Source organism: Saccopteryx leptura, chromosome 12 (assembly GCF_036850995.1).
Source record: "Saccopteryx leptura isolate mSacLep1 chromosome 12, mSacLep1_pri_phased_curated, whole genome shotgun sequence".
Classification (NCBI taxonomy): Eukaryota; Metazoa; Chordata; class Mammalia; order Chiroptera; family Emballonuridae; genus Saccopteryx; species Saccopteryx leptura.
In genome coordinates, this window is record NC_089514.1 from 19,388,374 (window position 1) to 19,416,049 (window position 27,676).

The 27,676-nt window shown below is 39.7% G+C and overlaps 1 protein-coding gene across 5 annotated transcripts in view; it reads left to right on the forward strand.

Annotated features, from left to right (window-relative positions):
• Nucleotides 1–18,120, forward strand: part of TMEM196 (transmembrane protein 196) — a 53,101-nt gene extending 34,981 nt beyond the window's left edge. For 2 of the 5 annotated variants that reach the window (XM_066353859.1, XM_066353861.1), the window contains exons 2-5: nt 4,933–4,989; nt 10,025–10,279; nt 11,440–11,513; nt 15,338–18,120. In XM_066353859.1, coding sequence (XP_066209956.1) covers nt 4,933–4,989; nt 10,025–10,279; nt 11,440–11,513; nt 15,338–15,344 — 393 coding nt within the window. In that variant the 3' untranslated portion in view covers nt 15,345–18,120. Of the gene's footprint in view, nt 1–3,666; nt 3,742–4,932; nt 4,990–10,024; nt 10,280–11,439; nt 11,514–15,337 lie in introns of those variants that run through there. The other 3 variants (XM_066353863.1, XM_066353864.1, XM_066353862.1) reach the window with 2 other exon arrangements.
• Nucleotides 18,121–27,676: the final 9,556 nt, after the last annotated feature.

Consider the following 27,676-nt stretch of genomic DNA (forward strand, 5'->3'; position numbering starts at 1 on the left):
GATGTGTCCATTTTACTTCTTTTAACTAAATTATTTTTTACCTGTTTTATAATTTCTATAATGTGGAAAGTGTTTGGCACCCTGGTTAAAGCTATGTTGAGCCACAAAAAAAAGTATCTTGAAATATTATTACAAATTCCCTATATAATAAGGTATACTTAATTTTAGACTACAATACAATTGACTAATCTCATAATTATTTTTAATATAAGAAGAATTAACAATGGCAAAGGCGAGCAATTGTAGGTTATCAGGTGTCCATTGAACACCTGGAGTTGGATTTCCTAGTATAATACACGACACTAATACTGAAAAACCCTTTGTAAAAGCATTTCTATTAGATTATTAGAATTAATTAACTTCAAGACTTAATAAAACCTTATATTACTTTGTGATTTGTGACCTTGATGTATGACCTTGATCAAGCTTCTAACCCTGTCTGGACCTCTGCTTCCCCATGTGTACACTGTGAGGGCTAAATTAAGTCATCTTTTCTGACCCTCTCCAGTGCTATGAATTGCAAGCCAATGAAATAAAATATCATTTGCTGCTTTTTTTTGTACTTGTTTTAACTTTTCAATAAACTGTGATGGCTAAACTTCAGCCAAGATTCCTTAAAGCCTCCTTAGAAATTCCATGATTTTATATACTTCTGAATACATGGGACTGTTTTCTCTCTGATTACAAGTTTCCTCTAAGGAATGTGGATTTTGAGTGTCCTAATGAAAGTAACTATTGGGAAGTACTTACACTCCAGGCCAGATTGAGCATGAAAAAAATATTGTTTGATGCCCCTCCTACTCTGCCTTCCCCCTGCTGGGCCCTGAGCTCCCTTTTCTTAGGGGTCAATAGAAAGAAGCTATTTTATTTCCACCTCAATGTTCCAACCACGTGGTTGAGTGAAGAACTCAGTGTACCCTCCTGAGGTCCCCTTGGGCTTTGCTGTGAATAAATAATGTTCGTAGATTTCAAAAGTGATCCAAAGAACTGCTTTCAAATTATTTCAAGAATGAGTTCCAGGTGAATGGATTTTCTGGGTGAATAATGGGTTAGTCAGGGAAGCAAGGGGACGGGCAGGCTGAGGCTTGGATCTGAAGCTTGGAAGCACGGAAAGCACAGAATTGGTCCAAACTGGAGCGGCTTTGGCCCAGCCCAGAAAGATGTGAGACGGGGTCAGTCAGAAAGAGTCCCGGTGAGGGCAAGACCATCTAGAGCAGGGGTAGTCAACGTTTTTATAACTCCGCCCACTTTTGTATCTCTGTTAGCAGTAAAATTTTCTAACCCCCCACCGGTTCCACAGTCATGGTGATTTATAAAGTAGGGAAGTAACTTTACTTTATAAAATTTATAAAGCAGAGTTACAGCAAGTTAAAGCATATAATAATAATTACTTACCAAGTACTTTATATCGGGTTTTTGCTAAGTTTGGCAGAATAAACCTTTATTAAACAACTTACTATAGTTAAATCTATATTTTTATTTATACTTTGGTTGCTCCACTACCACCCACCATGGAATGCCCACTAATGGGCAGTAGGGACCAGGTTGACTACCACTGATGAGGACACAGAGTGGGGTGAAAAGTGCTCACTCAGAAATAGCTTCCAAGGCTTCTGAAAATTGTGCGAGTACACAAGCCTTCTCAAGTTCTGCACTCTATCTTCTCACGTCTGTGTGGTACAAAATGATTCTGTTAAATCTGTGTATATAGTATGTTAACCCTTTGTCTGTCATATGTTTTCAGAACATAATCCCAATTTTTTTGCCTTTGTGAGTTATGATATTTTTGACTATCAAAATTACAATTTTCTGTATTAATATTTATAAGTATTTTCCTTTTGTTTGATGGCTATGTCTAGAAGATCCTTACCATGCCTCTAAATTCTATAAATATTTAGCTTTAAGCATCTCTTTCTACATTTGTATTTTATGCATATAAATATTCAAACTGTTTCATAGACATTTTGATATATAATGGTAGTGTAGGTTAACAAATTGTTTTGTTTGTTGAATAAATCATCCTGATGTTTCCTCCATTAACTTGAAAGATCATCTAATATTATATACCAAATTCTTATATATCCTTGTGTTCCCTGATCTGTCTTGTTGCATTGTTGCTTGCTTTATAGGCATTTCATTCCCTTACTCAGAAAATTTCCTTGCAAAGGGAAACTTTTCTTACCCATTATTTTTTATTAATTTTTTTTTGTATTTTTCTTAAGTGAGAAGCCTTGGCTATGGGAGGGGAAGAAAGAGATAGAGAGGAAGGAGAGGGGGAGGAGTAGAGAAGCAGAGGGGTGCTTCTCCTGTGTGCCCTGGCCGGGAATCGAACCTGGGACTTCCACATGCTGGGCTGACACTCTACTGCTGAGCCAACCGGCTAGAGCCATTACCCGGTTTTCTTTTTTTTAACCAAATTTTGTTGTTGTTCCTCAGAAGTATATTATTTATTTCATATAATCCTTAAAGTGTTTTAATGTGTATATTTAAAAAAAAAATTTATCCATGTATACAATAGTCAGTTACAACCATTTATATTAGTAGTTCTGACTTGAGATAGCAAAATTTTAAAAGAAAAATATCAAATGGAAGTTAGTTTAATGACATTCAAAGTTTTCTTTGCTAATCTGAAGGCTTTAGTAAGCTTACTATATATTCATGAATTAGTATTTTATTCATATGGTTTACTCTTATCCAGAAGTATGTATAAATGTGCATTTAAATGGCCCTAAATGTTTCTATCCAAATTAACTTACCGTTGGTTTTTTTTTTTTTTGACAACTAAAATATCTGATAGTGTATTACTGATAGATGATTTGATGCAATTAATTTTGCAAAGGTCACCAATGTATCCTACCCCCTCATACACGATTTTGCTTTCTGCTATATTAGTTACCTTGAAAAAGTGTGGTCTGAAAATAGTAAACAGAAAATTATAGGAATGAAAAAAATGTGTAAGTTTTAAACTGCACACTACTGTGAGAAGTGGGATGGAAGCAGATTAACTGTGGCCAGCAACCCTTAGTTCACTTAGTAATGGCCCCAAAGTGCAAGGGCAGCAATGCTGGCAATTTGGATATGCCAAAGAAAGCCATAAAGTGCTTCCTTTAAGTCAGCAATTTTCAACCTTTTTCACTTCATAGCATATGTAAACTACTAAAATTCTGTGGAACACCAAAATAATGTATTATATTTTTTGCTGATGTGACAGAAAAAGAAAACCAAAAACTACATATAATTTTGATTCATGCACACTGGAAAGGTACCGTTGTGTTGGTTCTTGTCAACTTTTTTTTTTTTTTTTTTTTTACAGGGACAGAGAGAGGGATAGATAGGGACAGACAGACTGGAACGAAGAGAGATGAGAAGCATCAATCATCAGTTTTTCATTGTGACACCTTAGTTGTTCATCGATTGCTTTCTCATATGTGCCTTGACCAGGGGGCTACAGCAGACCAAGTAACCCCTTGCTTGAGCCAGCGACCTTGGGTCCAAGCTGGTGAGCTTTTCACTCAAGCCAGATGAGCCCGTGCTCAAGCTGGGGACCTCAGAGTCTCGAACCTGGGTCCTCCGCATCCCAGTCCGATGCTCTATCCACTGCGCCACCCCTAGTCAGGATCTTGTCAACTTTTTAATATGAAAATCTAAGGGAAAAGAGGTCAGTGCCCCTGGTGTCAGGTACTGCATATTTTAAAAATTCTTGCAGCACACTGGCTGAAAATCATTGCTCTAAGTGAAAAGGTGAGTACAATAAAATACTTTGAGAGAGAAAAAGAGACCATATTTAGTTAACTTTTATTACAGTATATTGTTGTAATTGTTCTCTTTTATTGTTATGAATTACTGTGGTAATAAATAAATAAAGCTTTATCATAGGTATTTACAGGTATAAATGTAATGAATATATAGGGTTTGGTACTGTCTGTGGTTTTGGGTCTCCACTGGGAGTCTTGGAATATATCCCCAATGGATGGGGGAACTATTATAGCTTCATCCGCTTATGTTCCTCTTCTTCTTTTTATTATTCAGTGAGAGGAGGAGAGACAGAGAGACAGACTCCTGCATGCGCCCTGACCAGGATCCACCCAGCAAGCCCATTAGGGGGCAATGCTCTGCCCATCTGAGGCATTCCTCCATTGTTCAGCAACTGAGCTGTTCTTAGTACCTGAGGCGAGGCCATAGAGCCATTCTTAGCACCTGGGGCCAACTTGCTCCAATCAAGCCATGGCTGCAGGAGGGGATGGAAAAGAAAGGTGGGGAGGGGTAGAGAAGCAAATGGGCACTTCTCCTGTGTGTCCTGACCAAGAATCAAACCCGGGACATCCACACTCCGGCTGACACTCTACCACTGAGCCAACCAGCTAGGGCCTGTGTCCTTCCAACACATCCATAAGGGCAGTATTTGTGGTAGAATAAGGAGGTAGCCATTCTACCTGATGTAATTTGAGAGGTATACAGAATGTCTCTATAGGAAAAGCTCTCCCTGTTTGCTGCCTTATCTTTTCATTTGTGCTAGATTCCCTGCCGAGGGTATAGCCCATTGGGTCCTAACTGCTTAGTATGAATGATTATATTACACCACTGTTCTCCCTGAGGAAGTAGGAAAGGACAAGAAGATAGTGAATGGAAACCAAAGGAGCAAAACTAAATTCACTTACTTCATAATTTTCCTAGGTGGTAAAACTGACTCAAGTTTTGCTTAGATGCTATAATTACCTGTTATCAACCTTACAAAAGTAAACTTCATTAGCGTTTGCATTTTTATTCCTTCTGTTCTGGAATGGAGTATTTTCCTTCCCAGCTTTGGATGGGAGTATGAACCTTCCCAGCTTCCCTGGAGCAAATGTCATGCATGAACTACAAGCTAAAAACTAGGCAGTCTCTTATCTTTGGATGTGAAATAATTGTTGTTCTTTTTTTTTTTTTTTTCAGTTTCTTCTTTGCGGCATATGTGGAATATTTTGCGCCAAAAAAAAATCGGGACTCATCGTAAGTTTCTGCCTTGTTTGTGTTGTGCATTGAAGTGTTTGAAATATTAGAACTCAAAAATGCAAATACTGACTAGCCAACTTTCATATGTTGAATGTTATTCTTTGAGGATAAACAGAAGACTGACTAATAAATCCTGGCTTTTTTTATTTTCAAAAAAAACCATCAAGACTATTAGAGATTATGACCAAAGAGAGAGAGAGAGGGAGAAAGAGAGAGAGAAACAAAGGAAGGAGGGAAGAAAGAAACAAAGGAGGAAAGGAAGGATGAAAAGAAGGAAGGAAAAGGAAGGAAGGAAAGAAGGAAGGAAGGAAGGAAGGAAGGAAGGAAGGAAGGAAGGAAGGAAGGAAGGGAGGGAGGGAGGGAGGGAGGGAGGGAGGGAGGGAGGGAGGGAGGGAGGAAGGGAGGGAGGGAAAGAGAGAAAGAAAATTCTTTAAATACATGAATATGCACCCCTTAATGACTTCTGTGAATGATAGTCTCCACTTTTCCAATTTATAGACTCCCAACATTCGCATTAATCCTTCAATAAGCTGAAAAAGACAGAACTTGAGTTCACGGGAAATTTAACTATTTAAATATGGAAGCAGGCCTAAAGATTGCTGGCTGTGTTTGACTGTGAAGTTAATCTAACAAAGCAGTGAAACAGCTGTGTTGTTATAGTTACAGTTAATTCCCAAAGATTTTTTATTTAATTTGACTTTATTACTGTGAATGCAGACGTAAGTGTTTTCAGATGTTTTCTGGTACCATCATGGGTTCGCGGATGGGGAACAAGCTCCCGGTTAACTCTGATGTTGGCTGGAGGACAACTTCTGCACGCGCAAGTGTGGATTCCCCACCGCCTCCCATGTCATTTTATGAGAGTTTGGAAAGAAGGAAAAAGCATGGTTTATTTTATGGAGTACAATAGGAAATATCACAGACCTTTAAAGACTGGCAAAATGAATACTGCACGTGGACCCTAGTAAGAGATCTTTGAGCCTAACAAGAGTTTCCAAGGGAAGACCAAGAATGGGGAGTAGGCCCTGGCCGGTTGGCTCAGTGGTAGAGCGTCGGCCTGGCGTGCGGGGGACCTGGGTTCGATTCCCGGCCAGGGTACATAGGAGAGGCGCCCATTTGCTTCTCCACCCCCCCTCCTTCCTCCCTGTCTCTCTCTTTCCCTCCCGCAGCCAAGGCTCCATTGGAGCAAAGATGGCCCGGGCGCTGGGGATGGCTCCTTGGCCTCTGCCCCAGGCGCTAGAGTGGCTCTGGTCTCGGCAGAGCATCGCCCCCTGGTGGGCAGAGCATTGCCTCTGGTGGGCGTGCCGGGTGGATCCCGGTCGGGCGCATGCGGGAGTCTGACTGTCTCTCCCCGTTTCCAGCTTCAAAAGAAAAACAGAAAAAAAAAAAAGAATGGGGAGTAGTGCAGGTATTTTGTGTAACTCTTTTTCTAATCACACCTTTCTCTGTGTGAATATCTATTGTGACAAAAAGAATGAAGGCCCCACTTCTTTAGACATGTGAGATGTGATGTTTAAAAATTGCACAGAGGAGGCCCTGGCCAGTTCGCCCAGTGGTAGAATGTCAGCCCACCTCAGGTCTAAAAAAATGGCTCCAGATGCACCCGAGCAACGCCCCAGATGGGCAAAGCATCACCCCCTTGTGGGCTTGCTGGTGGATCCTGGATGGGGCACATGTGGGAGTCTCTGCCTCTCTCCTCTCATGGAATAAAAAACAGAAAACAAAAAATCTTACACAGAGGGAAACCTTTGCATAAATATTTGTTTTTCTTAGAGGTTTATAATTTGCATCTATGATTCTCCCATCACTCTTTAGACATGGCCTTCATTCTTTCTACACCTTTTTTTTTTTTTTAACCAAGACTCTTTATGGCTACGTAGTAGCAATTTTTTGGAACTTGAATGAAAAGAAAGAGTTGGGGAGGAAGGAAGGGAAATTGTTTAATCTGTTGGGGTTTCTCTAAGAAACTGCCAATAGATTGGGTGGCTTATAAACAACAGACATTTATTTCTCATGATTCTGGAGGCTGGAAGTTCAAGGTCAGGGTGCCAGCAGCGTTGGGTTCTGGTAAAGGCCATCTTCCAGGTCGCAGACTCCTGGCTGTTTCCTCTCATTGCAAAAGAGGGAAGAGAGCAGATTCTTTGATAGGGACACTGATCCCATTCATGAAGGCTCCACACTCATGACCTAATTGTTTCCCAAAGGACTACCTCTGAATGCCATCATATTGGGGATTAGGCTTCAATATATAAATTTTGGAAGGACAAAAATATTCATTCCACAGCAGAAAGGAAGGGAAAGGAAGAGAAGGGAAGCGATTTTTTTTTTTAAAGGCATAGTGTCTCTTTTCTATCTTTATATAAATACTTCTCATATAAGTTAGAAAAAATATCTTAACACCTAAACTTTTTAGAAAGTATCACCTTCATCATCTCCTGTACTACCTCAAGTTTTCATAAATGATATTAACCTATCAAGGATTGTCTTTCTTTCAAAAGTCATATAAAAATTTCTCCACTCCAAATATCTCTGAAGTTTAGACACTCCAGCCTGGTGTGATTTGAAAATAGTAGATGGTTATAAACTTGGGAATAGATTTTACATTTTAATTCCTACGTGAGAATGTCTGTCTGCTCATGTTAATGAAGTGTCATGCCTTTGAAGAATGACTGGAGAAAAACCTCAGAAGAAATATATACTTTCCTCTAATAGTCAATTAAATTTGTCATTTTTCTTAATTATAGTAATCATTTAAAAGCTAAAATATACTATCTTTCCATATTTTCTAAGAATGTCTAAACATTGAAATATATATTTCAAGAAACTACATTCCACTTGACTATACTTTAAAATGGAATATAACTGGTGAAATCTACTTAAAATTGGAAGCTACGGGTTCCCATTTGAAATGATACAATTATTTGGTAATTGATACTCAGTTTTATATTTAATTACTGTAAAGAAGATATTACTCATCTATCCTGGATCTTCAGCCTTGATAATAAATACTGTGAGATAGACCATATGGAATGCTGAATTAAGCAGGAGAATAAAAGGAACTACTTGTAGTTCTTTCTGCCCATTATGCCATTTTATTGTGCTGTTTCAAACATCCGTGGCCTTACCCTTGGCTCAGATGACATATTTTCAAGGAAGTCTTTTCTGAAACCACGGGTTGGGCTGAATTCCCCTGCTCCCTCTTCTGAGGACAGCCCATTCAGCCCTCTTTCTTAGTAATGTTTCATGCCATGTTAGAATGTTGGGCCTTCTCTAAGACTGCACTGTACTCAAGGGGAATGACTATGAGCTATTCTTTTCTGTAACACCAACTAATATCTCACTCAGAACCCAACAAATGCTAGGTGTTCAATCAGGGCTTGCTAAATTCAACTCTCAACAGCAAAAAATCACCTGATAATGTAGAATTCAATGCTAAAGTAAGTTATATAGCTGTTCACCCTGAGGAATTATGCCAAAGGAGGAGACCAGTAAAGTCCAGGAAAAATTTCTGAGAAAGTTAGGACCAGGTTTGGGCTTTACACCCAAGAATCCAAGGAAATAGCAAAATTATTTTTAGGGAGTAAAAAATATTGTTAAGCCAAGAATATATAAGCTATATTAATGGACAAGAGAGGTAACAAGAACAGAGATTCTATTCCAGAGAATGATTGAAATAAGATTAGATAATCAAATTACTATAGTATCATACTATAAAGCAGGGGTCTGGAACCTATGGCTCACGAGCCAGATGTGGCTTTTTTGATGGTTGCATCTGGCTCACAGACAAATCTTTAATAAAAAAAATAACTTTAAAAATATAAAACATTATCATGTATTACAATCCATTTCCTACGGCTCATGAGTTCATGGTTGCGGGTGGCTGGAGCCAATCACAGCTGTCCTCTTGGACAACACCAAATTTTTATTGGATAATGAATAATGTACACAGGTCATTGTACGGCTGTCACAGAATTACATTTTAAAATATGTGGCGTTCATGGCTCTCTCAGCCAAAAAGGTTCCCGATCTCTGCTATAAAGTATCATAAAATCCCTAGATACTCATACAAATTAAAATTATTAAAGCTATTAAATTATTCAGTAAAATTTATTAAATAGTCACAGAACATGTACTACACAGAAAGCATTATACTTGTTTCTGTGAGAGGTTCTGTGATATTTATGTAGAATAAAACACTTTAGCTCTATTACTGGAGACACAGATCAAGCCAACAGTTGGATCAAAAGTAAAGCCAGGTCACTGCTTCTCCGAAGCAACTGATCCAATGGTATTTTTGGAATAATTATTGGAATATTTATTGTGTATGCTTCACTATGGTGTCACATAGTAACAAAAGATTTGCAAGATAAGGGTCAGTTTCTAGGGAATCCCTAAGCCTCCTGTTGTGGAAGTAGATACACACACAATGAAGTTTTGGTAAATTAAATAGTCAACCAAACTTCCTAAAATCATAAAGCGAGAGAAGTAGAAAGATTTGAGAGTCTTGTGGAACTAATGGCAATTCAGTGAGGGGATATTTAGATATTTGAGGCGGGGTGGGGGGGGGACTTAACATAATGAAACTAGGTTTGGAGTAAAAAAAAATACGGGTTCAGCCCCTGAATTTGATGGTTACCCGCTCACCATTTATTTCACAAAATGTGTATCCCTGCCTCGCTCAGATGATTGCTGAATGGGTTCATTGCGCTATCTGTTCATGTTCCTAGCACAGTAGCACACCATAGATATTAAAAGTATTATTCAGGGCTTTCATGATATGTGTCCCCGTCCTTTCTGGAGAGTCAGCTATGAGCTCCTGAATCACTGTGGTCTATAACCTCTCCACTGAGTCGGATTCCACAGGACCCTGGTGAAGGCATAGTCCCCACCTCCAGGGAGCCCCACAGGCACCCCCTCTGTATTGTCGCTCAACCACCTTGGACAGGCAGCAGGACGCGCACCGTGTTGAGTCAGCTTTGCCCTCTCCACTGCTCCATTTCTTTCTTTCATTTTTTCCCCTCTTTCTTATCAGATGATCCTCTTTTCCGCCTGCTGCATCTGTGGACTCATCGGGGGCATCCTAAATTTTCAGTTCCTCCGGGCAGTGACAAAAAAGACCTCTTCCCTCTATCCCCTGCATCTCGCCTCCATGTCCCTGGCGTGCATCGGCATCGGCGGCTGCACGCTTTCTTCCTGGCTCACTTGCCGACTAGCCAGCTACGAACAGAGGAGAATGTTCTCCGAGAGGGAGCATTCGCTGCATCACTCTCATGAGATGGCTGAGAAAGTGAGTCTTGTCCCCTGTCCTGTCGCTGCCGTTATGTGAGGAAGACCGCAGTCAAGTCTAGGTGACTCCACTTGGAGCTTCAGATGAGGATGTGAGAAATTAGAGTTCATGAAATTTTGGTCCTATGAGGACTAAGGATAGGAATTTATTATTTTTTCTTTGCAATTGTGGGTACACCTATTTTCAACGCAATTTTGTAGCCTCTCTATGCAAAAACACAGTTCCTAAAACAGAATTTCATAAAATATGAAATGCCTGATAAATATGGATATTTACGTATTGTGCAGAGGAAAAATACTAAATAGACTCTCAACTCAACAACGCCAATTTTAGAAATCAAATGAATTCGGCTTTCTAGCCTACCCCTTGTGCTTGTAAAATGGATGCATTTGATTATGTAAATTAGATTTTCAAGCACAAAAGGGCCTTTTAATAAGGCAACAAAAAAGCCTTGCCTATCAGTGCAGAAACTACAATTCATATAAAACTTATTTTAATTCTCATCTACACTTCATGCATATTTGGGTAGCTTTGCCTGTATTTTAAACAATGTTCCTTGCAAAATTGTTTCATGAAACCCATTCAAACAGGAAGTTATATTTACCAGAGAAAAGGACAAATGATATATTGAGCTGTCTGTTTTTACAATATTTGCACATATTTTAAAATTTAGTTCCTGCTACTGGATCTATTAAGAAAAAGATAAAGCATCTGTGACATAAACTCATCAAAATAATGGCTACATCATATTTTACTTGATATGATGGAACTAAAATCTACAACCACAGAAGAAAGAATACAGCAAGTTACTGTTGCATATTTCTATAAATGGTATTTTGAAGAAAAAAATATTTATTCTGTAGTTTTATGTGTTCCGATTTTGTATATAACCTATGCATTCAAACATGGGAGTAAATGCTCTTAAATTGTTCCAAGAAAGCAATTTTGAACAGATTTATGTGTGTCCTTCAAAAAAGAGTTAATAGTGCAAATAGTAAGGCTGTTAATGTAAAGAAATGTGTGTTGTTCACAACAGATTATCATTATATATTTAGATAGCGGCTGTTTTATGCTCTATTTTTTTTATACTAGTGTGTGATTTCCTTTTCTGTGTATGTGTTTGTGCAATATTTATTGTATAATTGTTATATTTATATTAGAGATTGAGGGCTATTGAAATAACCGACTTGCCCAGCTGCCCGGTGGTGCCCCCGACACCAGAGTTACCTACAAGGTACGCTGATTTCTAGGGAGTTGCCATGTTGTGATGTCACTGCAGGAAGTACCTCCTCTTGTAGGAAGCCATGGTGTCAGCAGATCAGTCTGGACTGATGCTGGGTGTGGTTCCTCAAAGTATCGCTTTTTTAAAGAGCTATTTTGAGGACCGGACATAAACCTACATGGCGGAGTTTCACAGCTTGAAAGCTGGTTGAGTATTTAGAATATTCAGCCTGCCTATAAGCATCCAAACACATTTGTGCTTGGATGACTCATGACTCCTTTATTCTCTGCTGCATCATGATTCTGACTCAGTATCATCATTCTCAGACCAGAGTTTTGTTTTTATTTATAGATGTATCTGATTAAGACAAACGGTATCTCCCTCATGTCACAATTGCATGAGCAGATAAGTCTGACACTAATACAGTGAAAATTCTGTATGAAAACTTTCTTGTAAAGTATCTGATGTGATATATTTCAAATTTATCTCCCATATTTTGGATTGCTAAAAATAGTCAACATTCTTGGTTTGATGAAACAACAGAATCGGAAATACAGAAAGTCACATAGATACTATGACCCAATTGCAGAAAGTAAATCCATTTGCAAATATTTTCATTTGGTCAGGCCCAGATTTAGAATATAATCTTGTTACATTGGACATGCCTACTTGCAAATGAAGTAAAGATACTCATCCGTTTAGAAACTGACTTTCACTGTTATTTTCTATCAGTGATTTTACTGTACCTATATTAGGGTGAATTTAGTTAAGGAAAAAAAAAACATTTTTCTGTAAGATTTTTAAAAACTGAAGTTTTTAATCCTGCAGTTAAAGATTATACATTAGATTAGTTTTTTTAAATGGTTTTTAAACTACATTTTTAAGGCAAAGTCCTTTTAGAAGAAGGAAAAAAACCTAAGAGACTTCTTATAAATTTATTAGGAAATTGTATTTTTGTTTTCATAGGAGAAACAGGAAAAGATGTATTCGTGAATTTGTTAAGGATCATTTTGTTTTAATTCATTCATTTTAGAGAGGAGAGGGGGAGAGAGAGAGAGAGAGAGAGAGAGAGGAGAGAAAGAGAGAGAGAAGGGGGGAGGAGCTGGAAGCATCAACTCCCATATGTGCCTTGACCAGGCAAGCCAAGGTTTCAAACCAGCAACCTTAGCATTTCCAGGTCGACGCTTTATCCCACTGCGCCACCACAGGTCAGAGGGTCATTCTGTTTTGGAGGGATTATTTCTACTTATCTTGCCACCAACACTGAGCTCTTAAATGAAGCCTCAAATCAGTTTTCTTATCTATTAATGTAGCCCCAGCCCAATAATCTCAGTGTATTTTTAGACCTGCTTCCACCTCACATATCCTTAGCAGAGCCAGCCCCTCAGTTAGCTGAAGCATCATGGGACCACAAAGGGTGCCTGCTGGCTCTATGGTGTCTTCTCCACTTCCAGTCAGAGCCATTATCCTAAAGGGGTTTGTGTTTTCAGGCTTTTTTTTTTCCTGGTAACTTCATAGCACCTTACTCAGGGGAGATATACCAAATACCCAGGGACAAGATAACCAGCCCCTATTGTCTAGAAGGGGCCAGGATGCTTTGCATAGGAAGACAGGTCTTCCTATGAAAGGAACGTCTTTAAAGCCTGTTGTCCCCTTTCCCAGAATTTTCTTGGAAGAATCTCTACACCATCTTCTATAGGACAGCAATGTTTTCACCCTGGCTGGGTAGCTCAGTAGGTTAGAGCATCATCCTGATATGCCCAGGTTGTGGGTTCAACCTCAGGTCAGGGCATATATAACAATCAACCATCAATAAATAGAACAACAAATTGATGTTTCTCTCTCTCTCTCTCAAATCAATCAGTAAAAATATATAAATAATATTTTTAAAAAGACAGCAAAGGCCCTGGCCCGTTGGCTCAGCGGTAGAGCGTCGGCCTGGTGTGCGGGGGGACCCGGGTTCAATTCCCGGCCAGGGCACATAGGAGAAGCGCCCATTTGCTTCTCCACCCCCACCCCCCTCCTTCCTCTCTGCCTCTCTCTTCCCCTCCCGCAGCCAAGGCTCCATTGGAGCAAAGATGGCCCAGGCGCTGGGGATGGCCCCTTGGCCTCTGCCCCAGGCGCTAGAGTGGCTCTGGTCGCGGTAGAGCGACGCCCCGGAGGGGCAGAGCATCGCCCCCTGGTGGGCAGAGCATCACCCCTGGTGGGCGTGCCGGGTGGATCCCGGTCGGGCGCATGTGGGAGTCTGTCTGACTGTCTCTCCCCGTTTCCAGCTTCAGAAAAATATGAAAAAAAAAAAAAAAAAAGACAGCAAAGTTTTCAAAAGTAAAGTTCAAACACCAGGCCAATTTCTACCTTCAAGTTCTTCATTGTACCTTCTAAGCAACTTTCAAAAACCACCCACTACAGGAAAAGCGAGTGTTTTCACTCTATGTTCCCTTCCTTACTGAATTTTCAAAAAGAAATGACTAAAAACCAAGGTATAGATAACTTTCATTTTCAAATAAATATTTGGAAGAAGTCCTAAAATTGATAAAAAGCAAACATTTTACTTTGTAATTATTAATTCATCCAAACAGAGCGTAGATATAAACGGATAGGCATGAGAGATAATTGAGAAAGTAATTTCTATTTGAATTACCCGCTCTGTTGCAAATAGGCTTGTTCAAGTGAGAAAAGAGGTTTTCATCTATTTTTAGAAAGTTTTGCCTAAATATTATTCATAATATGGTGCACTAACCATGAGGCACATGAATAGGCCTCACACCTCCTTACTACCTTTCGTTGTGTAGGAAAGAATTTAATGTTTAATAAAACACTAATTCAGAACTTTCAAATTTTTCTTAAATTGACATATTTTTTATCATTGCAAATGGAACTCTTTATGTTAGATCAGTGGTCCCCAACCTTTTTTGGGCCACGGACCGGTTTAATGTCAGAAAATATTTTCATGGACCGGCCTTTAGGGTGGGACGGATAAATGCATCACGTGACCGAGACAAGTGTCAAGAGTGAGTCTTAGACGGATGTAACAGAGGGAATCTGGTCATTTTCTAAAAATAAAACATCGTTCAGACTTAAATATAAATAAAACGAAAATAATGTAAGTTATTTATTCTTTCTCTGCGGACCGGTTACCAAATGGCCCATGGACTGGTACTGGTCCGCAGCCCCGGGGGTTGGGGACCACTGTGTTAGATCATCCTTTGTATTTAAATTTTCATTGCATTCCCATGTCATTTTCCTTATTAGCTTAGTAAGTGTTCCCTTAAAAAAAACATGTTAAGAGCCATACATTATTGTTTTTTACTGTATTAGTGACAGTGTCTTGAAAAATAATCTTTCCACTGTGATTTATCAGTGGGTCATACTCACAAATAAGCTATGATTCCCTTGTGGGCCTTTTTCAGCGCTTAGCAAAAAGGCCACACACATTTCTACAGAATTAAGGTAACCCTATAGTTAACTTTGTTGTCACGCTCAGCAGGGAGCCTATGCATTGAGAAACTTGGGCATATAACCACCTACTTTTTTTCTAGGTGAGGTCTTTCCAAAACAGAGTTGAGGAAAGAAAGGGGAAATTTGGGACTAGGGAGAGATTGAGCTGATTTGGGGGTCAGAGACTTTGTTCTCATAGAATGTCACTTCAGCATTTTCAAGTGCCCTAAGATGCCGTGAAATTTCATTTTCTCTGATGCAACACCAGTATCAGTCACTGTCCTTCCCCAACACTCAACAAGTTTTTCAATGGCTTGAAATTTCTGTTTTGCAAATCTATTAACCGAATCAATGTCTTACTCTGAAAGAAATTTTAATTCATGTTATTTTCCTAACAGGAAATGACAGACAACATGAGCAACGGAGGACCACAGCTGATATTTAATGGAAGAGTATGATCAATGTTTTAAAGAACTGAACATTTGTTTTTTAGGATTTTCATGAGGCAAAGAAATACCAAAGGACTAGGAAATAAAACAAAAACAGTTCTTGCATTTACTGTTCTTTCTCCTGAGCATCCACTAACATTATTCTTTTTAAATTTTGCCTCACTTAATGTCTTCAGCTTTTTGAATTGGGTGAAAAGCTTTCCAGAAATGTTCTAGTACAGTAATTTCAACACTTTCCAGATGGTTCTAAAAAAGAAAGACTTTGTTTCAGGAAAACAAAAAAGAGGAATAGATAAAACAGAAAAAGGCCTAGTCTATACAAACGCTATTTGACTAGCTTTATCATGCTGCACTTCATAAAAGTATTCAAAAGTGCAAATACCAAGAAGTAATAACTTATTGATGTCTTTGTTTTGAAAGACGATGGCTTCAAGAACGCCACAATTCAAAACCTCAGCAATGCCTTGTTGTACAAACATTGTAATTATTTTCAACTTGTGCAGGAACTATATATTTCATAATTTCTTTGTAAATGACAAAAAACTTGAAGCATAAAAAAAGATTTTTTTAGAGAGAGTATACTAATCTGTATGATATTTTTGCATTTTTGCACAAGAGCGAAAAGTTGTAAATGAATATCATTTCAAACAAATAAACATGCACTGTCATACTGTGCAGACCAGTCTGCATGTTCATCAGTGAGTCTAAGAATAAAACAAAGTATGCATGTGTTTGTGCACATGTGTATATATATATATGTACTGTAAATATTAAAAATATATACAGCATACATTTATAGCATTCATGAATGTAAATAGGTAGTAGAAAAATTGCGATGCTGTGGGGGTATTATCAAGATTCCATTCCCACAGAGATGGGAAAACGATTGTTCAAGACCTTTCAATGCCCACAAAATCACATATTTTAATTTCTACCAAATGTGTTCATTTTTCTTCTTTTTATTATGTCTGCTGTATGTAAATATTATGGCTGAGATTTATAGAGTTGAGTGATCTGAACAGTGTAGGATAAAGATGAATTACTTATCTTGCTATTTTACTATTATTATGGTATTTATGTAATAACAATAATTAATGTTGATCTATAGGCTTAACTTTAAATCACATACTTCCACTTTGATAAATATAGACATAATTACTTATGATTTTTCATGATATTTGTATTTTAAATGTTTTAAAGCCCAATTGTATAAAAGGACAGATGAAATATGCCCGAATGACGAAGTTGCAATTAGCTTTGCCATAATTTAATTTAGTATTTTGTTAGCTTTACAATTCACATGGAATAATACAGACAAATAGCTTTTAAGAATGCATATATACAAAGAACCTGAAAGAGTACTCTGTAGAAGGAAATAAAAATACAGGCTTACATTTACATAGCAAAATTTATTTATTCCATGATGGAATGGTGAAATAACAAACTACAACAATATGTATAGGCAAAAAAAAAAATAGCACGATCTTTGAAAATAGTTATGAGAACATAACCTCTGGCAGCAGAAAAAGAATTCTGAGATTTTAAAATATATAACTTTCACTATATTGCATACTTTTATTTTTCTCCAAATCTAATAAATTTTCAAACTCATTTTTTATGAGTTACTTACTGAACCATAAGCAAATTAATGCTTTTAATATCCAGTATGAGAACATGCTATAAGTTAGAAGCAAAATATGAGTTTTAATTGTGCTAAGAAAATAATAATTCTAGTTAATGAAAATCTGAAGGTCTTTTAGTTTTAGAACAACATGATCATCATCTACCATCTTTAAATCAGCTCATAAGAATTTCTGGCTGTATACAGTCAAAAGAAATAACTGATCTATGTTGGTGTGGTGTCGTTTTTGAAGTTTCCCAACTCATTTGGATAACTTTGTTACCCAGTAGATGCAGAAGTTGCCATAATAGTAACCTCAGATAGTGAATCAACATCAGTAGTGTTCATTGGATGACACAAGCAGGCATGGTCATTGTTTCTGAAGATCTCAACTAATATAATGCAGATATCTTGTGTGTATGTGATTCTACTGAATTTATTGAAGGATGTAGTTTTGTACTGAAAGAATAACCCATGACGACTTTTAGTTGGCATTTCTTTGTAGACATGTTTGCACAATACAGAGTTATAATACATTGGTAAGATGTTTTAATGCCTTTGAAATACTTTATGAAATCACACATAAAGGACAAAAATAGGCATATCACTGCTTTGATGTCAAGTTAAGAAGAAACTCAATCTCCACAATTTTCCAGTCTACAGTGTATTTAACCAACTATAGCTATATCTTTAAATGTAAATTATTTTAACCTAATATTTTCAGGGCTCAGTTATTTAGAATGATATGTTTGGGGGGTGTAGTAATTCTTTTTGAGATAGCTAAGGGAAATTAGGAAGACATTGTTGCAGTCTTGAAAATTTAATTTTCACTATACATTGAACTATGGCCTAGAATATTTGTAACTGACTACATTACAGTGTTAGTATGAGCCTACCCTGGGGACAAAGTAACATGATACTAAAATATGTGAAACGAGTGCGATGGTGTGCTGTAGACTAGCTATAAAAGGTGCCATTAGTATAAGCATAATAAAGGTGGACTCCTCTTGGAATTTTTTAAACATATATATGTGTGTATGTGTACACACCTACACACAAATATATTCAGTTATTTAAAAGTGGAACATGGTATGATGACTCTATTGATATGTCTATGTAATAAAATGGTGTGTTTTCAAACTGCACATAGTGTGGGCTTTCTTTTCATTGTGGTACAAAACGTAGTTTCTTCAAATAGTAAGGGGAATACACGTTCTGTTCTGAGATTGGCATGGAACAGGAGACAAAGATGGTCCCAGCTAGAGTATATGAAATAAGTAAAGGTATCATTTGAGGTAGGACAGATTAGAGTGCACTCAAATGTAGAGAGGGAAGTTGAAGAGACAGGATACAATGAGCATAATTAGAAACTGAGGTCCTTGGGGAGGCAGAAGGAAATAAGATCAGATCACAAAAGACAGAATTAACTATAGAGAGGGCTGAGATCACAAGGAGATCTCACAAGTGAAACCTTAATGCAGATGGTCCCTGACAGTCAATGTTTGGACTGCGGAATTTTCAGCTTTCTGATGGCGCGAACACTGTACACACTCAGTAGAAACTGTACTTCGAAGTTTGAATCTGCTCTTCTCCTGGGCGATGACATGCGGTACGACACTGTCGTGATGCTGGGCAGCAGCGTGAGCCTCACCTCTCCGTCAACACACCATCATGAGGGCAAACAACTGATACTCGACAGGGTACCATGTTGCCAACATTTTCCAGATCTTGTGCTTTGTGCTTTCTCATCCTGTCATGACTACAAAATGCCCACATGAGTCTCCTATTTCTGGTGAAAAGAACAGGAAGGCAATTACAGTTGCTCCTTGACTTACATCCTGATAATGTAACTACTCTCCTTGATTTATGGTGGGATTATACCCCGTTGATGTAAGTATTCTAAGTATGTTTAAGGTAGGCTAGGCTAAGAGCTCTGATATTCAGTAGGCTAGGTGTATTACATGCACTGTTGACATATTTTCAACTTACAATGGGTTTATCATGATATAACTCCATCATAAGTCAAAGAACATCTCTATTTAGAAAACTGCAAATCTATTTGCATTGGTCAAATTAGTTGCTACTGGAATTTGAGGTGGACAGTAATTCATTGTGCCCACCATCCTATGCATTCCAGGCCATTAAGAACCTCTGGCCCCACCCACTAATGCCAGGAGAACACCCTCATTGGAACAACCAAAAATGTCCTAAAGTTTTTTTCCCCATTATCTCTTTGGTAGAGAATTATTGCCCCAGAATTTAGAACCATTGAGGAAAACCTCTGACCATGAGCCAGGGCAGCCAATGTTAATGCTACCCACACACAGACTCGAACTGTTCATGTCATAAACTCACAGTGCTAAGGGCTGCCTGTATTATCTGAGGCAAGAGCCAATATCACGTCTCATGTGATTATGTAAATGAAAACATAAGCAAATATTCAGTTTCTCAGTTGAACTGGCCACATTCCTAGGGCTGAATAGCCAGAGATGGACAACAGTTATATTTGCATCCTCTCAGAAAGTTCAGAGCACAGAGGGGAACTGCCTCTTATCCCTGAGTGCCTATACAGGCCTGCCACAGTCCACCACTGTCATTGTAATAGGATGTCTGAAAAGACATTCCATGAAATTTGAAGTTGATGGATCAGTTCAATCCATGGACTGAGCAAAACTAGCAAAAAAATTTGCAAAAATACAGTGTAGGCTAAACCCTCAGTGAAGTTGAGAAGTTGCTTTAGATATTTCATGGTTTTGTTTTGTTTTTTAAACTGTTCATAGAAGAATTTCATTAACTCACTAAATATTTTCTGTTTAACAGGTCAAATGAAATGTGTAACTTCAAATTTTGAAGAAGTTCATTCAACCTATTACCACGCGTCATGAAAAATTCTACATTTCTTGTGCTTGGTAAGATGACAACAACAATATGCTGCTCTCTGCTTTTTCCATTGATTTAGCTCAAAAGTAGCATGCTTAGAAACCCTATGTCTATAACCACTTCAAAATTCTGCAAAGGTTATTTAGCAAACACGTTTCAGAAACGTAGAGCATTGTATGGCCAGTAGCCACGGCCATCACAGCCATCTACATGCAGGTGCAGGTTCCCAAGATGATAAAGAAACAGCAGAGCCAAAAAATGGTGGGTCATTCCTTTATTCTAGCCTCGCAACCGGCTGGCGAGTAAACACAAACATACAGAGGGATCCAAAGCCCACTCACACATTCTCCGGTTCCACAACTGGGAGAATCTTTTCTGATTCTTCCTAACATAAACCCCGCCGCCACCACCAGTGTCAGCAGAGCTTGCAAGAGCCCTCACCTCTGTTCTCCATCTGCACAGCTACTCCCTTCTACTCTCTGCTCAAACTCTGCAAAAACATGGCCTCCTTCTTCCTCTTCCTTCTTCTCTTCTTAAAACTTTTTGGCGTGAAACCCCTTCTCCAGCACACAGGAGCATTACAATGGCCCTTCCCAAGCAGAAAGGTAATTAGCAGTTTCACAGATCACATATCCGGGCAGCCATTTTTAACAATAAAAGTGAGCAACTTAGAAAATACAGATTTTACAAACTTTTTTGCCCAACAAATATCTTAAGTACCATTTGGTTAGAACAGTTTCTAAATAAAGCTTCAGAATTTTGAGTAACTTCAATCTTTTTTGCCTTAAAAATTATTTTTCTGGAAACATGTAATATTTCTTACTTGAAACATATGATATCCAAGAAATTCAATTATTCCAAATCCATAAATCACATGTTGTCAGTTAGAGCAGAGCAAACCAATTCAGAAATTGCTTAGAAATGTAGATGCTTCATAAAATTATTCAGAAGGATTTTTTTTTACTTTTATTGCCAGGAATAGTATTTACAGAATACAATTCCTCTACCTGGAATGTATTTTTCAAGAAATATATGGTGAAAACTCAGAGTCTAAATCTAAAAATAAAAAGTTATTTTACTATTTTAACAGTTAAATATTATTTACATCAACTAAGTATAGGCAGATGGCTTTTTAATTGCAAATCTTTAAGAACCAGAATCTATATTTATTTTCTTCACATCAACTAAGAACTATTGATTTCAGTTTTTTCTTCTTTTTTTTTTCATTTTTATTTATTTATTTATTTTAGAAAGGAGAGAGAGAGGGAGAGAGATAGAGAGAGGAGGGAGGGAGGAGCAGGAAGCATCAACTCCCATATGTGCCTTGACCAGGCAAGCCCAGGGTTTCGAACCGGCGACCTCAGCATTTCCAGGTCGACGCTTTATCCACTGTGCCACCACAGGTCAGGCCAATTTTTTCTTCTTTAACACCCAATGACTCTGCTTCTCTGCCACATGATATATTGCAAGCCCTATCCCCCAAATTTAAAATGTATTGTGTGGCCCTGGCTGGTTGGCTCAGTGGTAGAGCGTCGGTCTGGCGTGCAGGAGTCCTGGGTTCGATTCCTGGCCAGGGCACACAGGGGAAGCGCCCATCTGCTTCTCCACCCCTCCCCCTCTCCTTCCTCTCTGTCTCTCTCTCTTCCCCTCCAGCAGCCAAGGCTCCATTGGAGCAGGGTTGGCCCGGGCGCTGAGGATGGCTCCATGGACTCTGCCTCAGGTGCTAGAATGGCTCTGATTGCGGCAGAGTGATGCCCCAGATGGGCAGAGCATCGCCTCCTGGTGGTCATGCCGGGTGACTCCCGGTTGGGTGCATGCGGGAGTCTGTCTGACTGCCTCCCCTTTTCCAACTTCGGAAAAATGCAAAAAAAAAAAAAATGTATTGTGTTACTAAAAATTGCCAGAGAGACTCTAGATCTTGGCTCAAGCTTCACAGAGAAACCTAAAATCTTGTCAACTGTAAAACACATCTTTCTTTTACCACAAGAAATCGGACTCATGACTGTTCCTTGTTATCAATGAGTCAGAGATTGGTCCTCTCCTTACTCAATAAGACGAAGGGGCTCCTCAGACATCATTCCACAGTGGCCTACAATGGGGCTAGGAGAATATCTTGGGCCCTCCAAGGTCACTGCCCAGGATAAGAAGGAAAAAAAGATACTTTTTTTTTTTTTTTTGTGGGTGGCTTTACCAGACAACACTAACCCTCACTTTGTCCCAAATTATAAATCAGCATAGCAAAGATGTAACAACTTTAGCATAGAAACAGACCATAAAGGCCCTATGCTGTCTAGATGTCCATCTTTGAGAAAAATATAATAAAGGCCCTTAAGTCCTCTCTCATAAGACAAATTTTTAGGAAAGAATGTCAAGTTTCCAAGTGGCAATAAAGTCAGCAGTGGTGCTTTTTTTTTTTTTTTAATTGATTTTAATGGGGTGACATTGATCAGTCAGGGTACATATGTACAGAGAAAACATCTCCAGGTTATTTTGACATTTGATTATGTTGCATACCCATCACCCAAAGTCAAATTGTCTTCCATCACCTTCTATCTGGTTTTCTTTGTGCCCCTCTCCTTCCCCAACCCCCTCTCCTCAGTGGCGGTACTTTTAGCCTATTGATATCTATGAGCAAAGAGGATGGTGGTGCAGCAAGGAAGAGGTAAGCATTTATTGTCCCATTACAATACACATTGTCTATATGTGTAAATATCCCTTTATAATATTAATATCATTTATTTAGTATGAAAAGTGGGAAGACATCAATAGTTCACCTAAAACATGAAGTCATTTTGGGCTGTAGCTGTGAATGGTAAAGCCATTCAGCCAAACCACACACAACCTAGGTCCAAAAAACAAACCACAAATCCATCCCATATGAACCACTCCCCTTTACTTGTTCTGCTTCTTCTGATTTCAGGTCCAAGGTTTTGGTTGTGGTGCTGCCTGGCTCCTGAATTTGAACCTGAGACTTTATCTCTAGTTGTCATTTTTTCTCCCACTGATTGAGACACACAGAGAGCGAAGCATCAACTTGCTGTTCCACTTAGTTGTGCACTCCTTGATTGCTCCTCATGTGCCCTGACCGGGAATGGAACCTGTGGCCTCCATGTGCCAGGATGATGCTCTATCCACTGAAATACCTGGCCAGGGCCTCTAGTTGCCAGTCTTTGCCTGCTGCACCCACTCACTTCACTCTAGACCCGTGATGGCGAACCTATGACACATGTGTCAGCACTGACACGCGTAGCCATTTTTGATGACACACAGCCGCATGCGGCCGCATACCAGAGAAGCATGGGGTCACATGCCGAGAAGGACGTTTCGTCCTCAGCTCCTGCACGGCCAGGTGCAGTAGCCGAGGATAAAACATTTGCTGTAGTGTTAGACACTCTGTGCCGGAGGTCTGTAGGCTAAAACAACAGAACTCCGGCCCAGAGCATCTAGTCCTGGGACTTCCGGTTAGGCCGTTAGGGGATCTTTGACCTCACTTCCGGCCTGCGGAGCAGGGAGCAGCGGAATGCCATGGGGGATGCCTCTCTGGGGGCCCTGTGATCACCACTACCAGCAACCACATAACCACAGCAACCATCATCCAGTCTACTGTTCTGGGGTGTCGTGGATTTCTAATTGACCATCATTACTGAGATAAGTGAGGGGGAGACGGGGAGAGGCGAGGGCCTGTGCTATGGGTGCCATTTCCCGCCATTAGAAATAGCGGCAACCATCTTAATTTACATAAGATGCAACTTGCAGAGTTTCAAGACAGCATCTGGGCTCAGGGGTTTGTCGACTTGAGGTCAAAGCTTGAGAATCTGGAAAGGTGCCGCTTGGAGAATCAAGAGGAGTGCCACTACGAACAGGAAATTTGGAGTGCCTGGAACCGATTACCAGACACTTTTAGCACCCTGAAAAACATAGCAATGGCTTTACTCACAATTTTTCCTTCTACATACTTTTGTGAGACCTTATTCTCAGAGTTAAATAATATCAAAAGCAACAAAAGAAACAGATTGACAGATGAAGTTAGTAGTGCTTGCTTGGGCTTGAAGTGTACAAAATACCAACCTCCAATTGAAGATTTAGCCAATGAAATTCAGCAACAAAAAAGTCACTAATAGGTTAGTTAAAGAATTCCCCCTCCCCCTCACTTATCTTAGTTCATGGCACCCCACACAAGTTAAATAATATCAAGACCAACAAAAAAAAAACAACCGACTGACAGATGAACAAAGAAGTCACTAAGCAGGTAAGTTAAATAATTAGTTTTTGGTTTATTAAATACAGTTATATATTACAATGATACACTTTTGTTATTTAAACTATAAATATCGCGGAATTATGGCTTTTTCTCGAAGTGACACACCACCTGAGTTATGCTCGGTTTTTTGGCGAATTTTGACACACCAAGCTCAAAAGATTGCCCATCACTGCTCTAGACATCCAGGATTGTAAACAGGACTCCTTACACCTACATCAGCCAGTGAAATCCAGCCTCGGTCACTGAGCCAGCAGCCTTAGTGACAGAAACAGCTTCAACGATGTTTGTCACCTGGCAAACAGCATGTGCTGAATTTGGAAGCCGTAATTCAAAGGAGGATCTCAGATAACTGAGGAGAAAGCTTGAGCTCCTCCTTTCCTGAGTGGAGAGAGGGTGGAAAAATCTAAGAGATTATTGAAGATAGGTAGGAGCCGTGAGTTAGAAGCCAGGGCAAGACCATTTTACCCTGGGCTTCATAAGGGAATTGGGTCAGTAAGTTATAGAGAAAACTAATTTGGTCATTGTTGGGCAGATAAAATATATTATGCTTACCTTGTTAAAGATGGCGCTGCCCACATGGAAGCTCATCTCCCAGGTGATGATATTAGTTGCCCTTATGCTTGGAATGGGTGTAATTATATTAATGTGTGTTGGGGGCGGGCTGTGGGCAGGAAGGATCCTTCTAGCCTGGGGCTTGGTTTTAGGACTAAGCCTTTCCCACCCTTTTTGATGTGGGGTGGACTTTGTATCAGAGACTCCCCTATTTTGTATATTGGATTAAAGGTTTTGATTTCTGCACTATAAAGTGGGGCAGACTGGGAGCTTGCTCTCTAGGTTCCTGAGATTAGCATTAGAGGAGAGAGAAGAGAGGAGAGCAGAGTAAGGCCACGTGGAGAAGAGAAGAGACAGCCTAGATGGCGGAGTGCTGAAGGAGAAGCCAGTTAGTGCAGAGTTTGTGTAGAGAGAAGGAGATGGGGAACAAAGGAGAATGAGGCTAGTGAGCTAGAAACCTTTGATTCTAGGAAACTCGGATAAGTCAGTAGCTTTGTGAGCACTGAATGAGTGGGTTTTGGAGCCCAGTGTGTGTTTTTACTTGCCCGCTGGGTGCAAGCTAGGATTGAAGCTAAGGGCCCACCAGTTCTTGGCTCCATTGTTTCATTACCGACTGTCCAAATCCAATGAGAACCTGCATGGGCCAGGCTGCTGTGATGGTGGCCGTGGATACTGGCTTTACAGTCATAAAATTCTTCCTTTGTATGTGAGATATCATTATTTCTTGTTGTATCTGCCCTTTTTATTTTTTATTTTTAAATTTATTTTAGAGAGGAGAAGGAGAGACAGAGGAGAGACAGAGGGGGGGAGGAGCTGGAATCATCAACTCCCATATGTGCCCCGACCAGGCAAGCCCAGGGTTTCGAACCAGCGACCTCAGCATTTCCAGGTCAACGCTTTATCCACTGTGCCACCACAGGTCTGGCTGTATCTGCCCTTTTTAAAAACCATCTCATTTAGCCTACCTACCTGCACAAAGGACATCAAAGGAAGGTTTTATGCAAGGAGAGCTGACATTCTCAGTATGACCATGAAGCGGATATGGCACCAAACAGCAGGAATCACCATGAAGTGTCCGGGGAAAGTGAGACAGAAGGGGTAGAGTTGCTTTCATCAGTCAGGGGTACTGCTCACCCAGAAACGCCCTTTTCAGTGTGGAACCTGGAGCTTCAGATCTTTATTTTACTGACAAACGTGGCTTTCAAGTAGTCTTCCCTGCAAAGTTCTGCAGGCTGCTGCATTCTTTCATGACAGGGAACGTCCACTCTTTGCCACTGGATAAGGATAAATTCATTATTGTAATAATTCCCAAAGCACAGAATTGTTAGGAACACCCTGTGGCCTCTTATGAGGGAGTCTAGAATAGACCCATTAATATGCATCTTGTTTAATGGCATGAGAATGGATTATATATCAAAGTGTACCAGGTCTAAATTTCATTCTTCTCTAGTTTTCACCCTCAAACTCTCCATCATGTCCTTTGGAGTATATTTAATGTCAAGGATCTGTGAGTTCACACCCACACAAGCCCTGCTGCCAGCAGGTGGTTTATTAAACTACAGCCTTAAAATAATATTCCAAAAATAAAAAAAAGAAAACGGTTTCTTATTTTTGTTCTGCAGTGAGCTAAAGACAGATGGAAATAAATGAGCATTTTCATAGGCACCCTTGAAAATAACATGGTTAATTTGATTGGCCAGATTCCTGGAGTTCAAGAACCTTGGAAGAGGGGTGTTGAAACCCCATTAATGTATGATCTACTTGGGAAGGAAATAGGGCCTTATAAGAAATATTAACTTGGCCCTGGCCGGTTGGCTCAGCGGTAGAGTGTCGGCCTGGCGTGCGGGAGTCCCGGGTTTGATTCCCGGCCAGGGCACACAGAAGAAGTGCCCATCTGCTTCTCCACCCTTCCCCCTCTCCTTCCTCTCTGTCTCTCTCTTCCTCTCCCGCAGCCAGGATTCCATTGGAGCAAAGTTGGCCTGGGTGCTGGGGATGGCTCTGTGGCCTCTGCCTCAGGTGCTAGAATGGCTCTGGTTGTGGCAGAGCAACGCCCCAGATGGGCAGAGCATCACCCCCTGGTGGGCGTGCCGGGTGGATTCCAGTCGGGCACATGCAGGAGTCTGTCTGACTGCCTCCCCGTTTCCAACTTCAGAAAATACAAAAAAAGAAAAAAAAAAGAAATATTAACTCTAGGTTTCATAAAAGGACAGTGTCAGTTACACAAAGATTGTATTTTAACTTTGGAAAGTGGCCACCCACTTGTGATGCCTTCTTTACACCTTCCCAGCTGTCATTAATGCTCACAGATAATGGGCCTGTGCCCATACACAGACACACATCCCAAGTTGATTTTATTATTTAAGCAAATCCTTCTTAACTAGACTCTTTCATTCAAAAGGACTATGCAACTGCCTTCTTCGAGTGAAGCTAAAAACATTGGTTTAATTTTATCAAAGTCCATATTTTAAAGTTCAGATTTGAAAAAAATGTGTTATGTACATACAATCATACATATATAGTCTTAGGTAATATTTAGAACATTTAAACTATGGCCAGGAGATAAAACCCAAGCATAAAGATTGAGGTGTTTCGCCTGACCAGGTGCTGGCGCAGTGGATAGAGCGTCAGACTGGGATGCTGAGGACCCAGGTTCGAGACCCCAAGGTCGCTAGCTTGAGCGCAGGCTCATCTGGTTTGAGCAAAAGCTCACCAGCTTGGACCCAAGGCCGCTGGCTCCAGCAAGGGGTTACTCCATCTGCTGAAGGCCCGCGGTCAAGGCACATATGAGGAGGCAATCAATGAACAACTAAGGTGTTGCAATGTGCAACAAAAAACTAATGATTGATGCTTCTCATCTCTCCATTCCTGTCTGTCTGTCCCTGTCTATCCCTCTCTCTGACTCTCTCTCTGTTTCTGTAAAAAAAAAATGACTGAGGTGTTTCAACATTCTTATATTTGGTTACTAGAGAAGTGA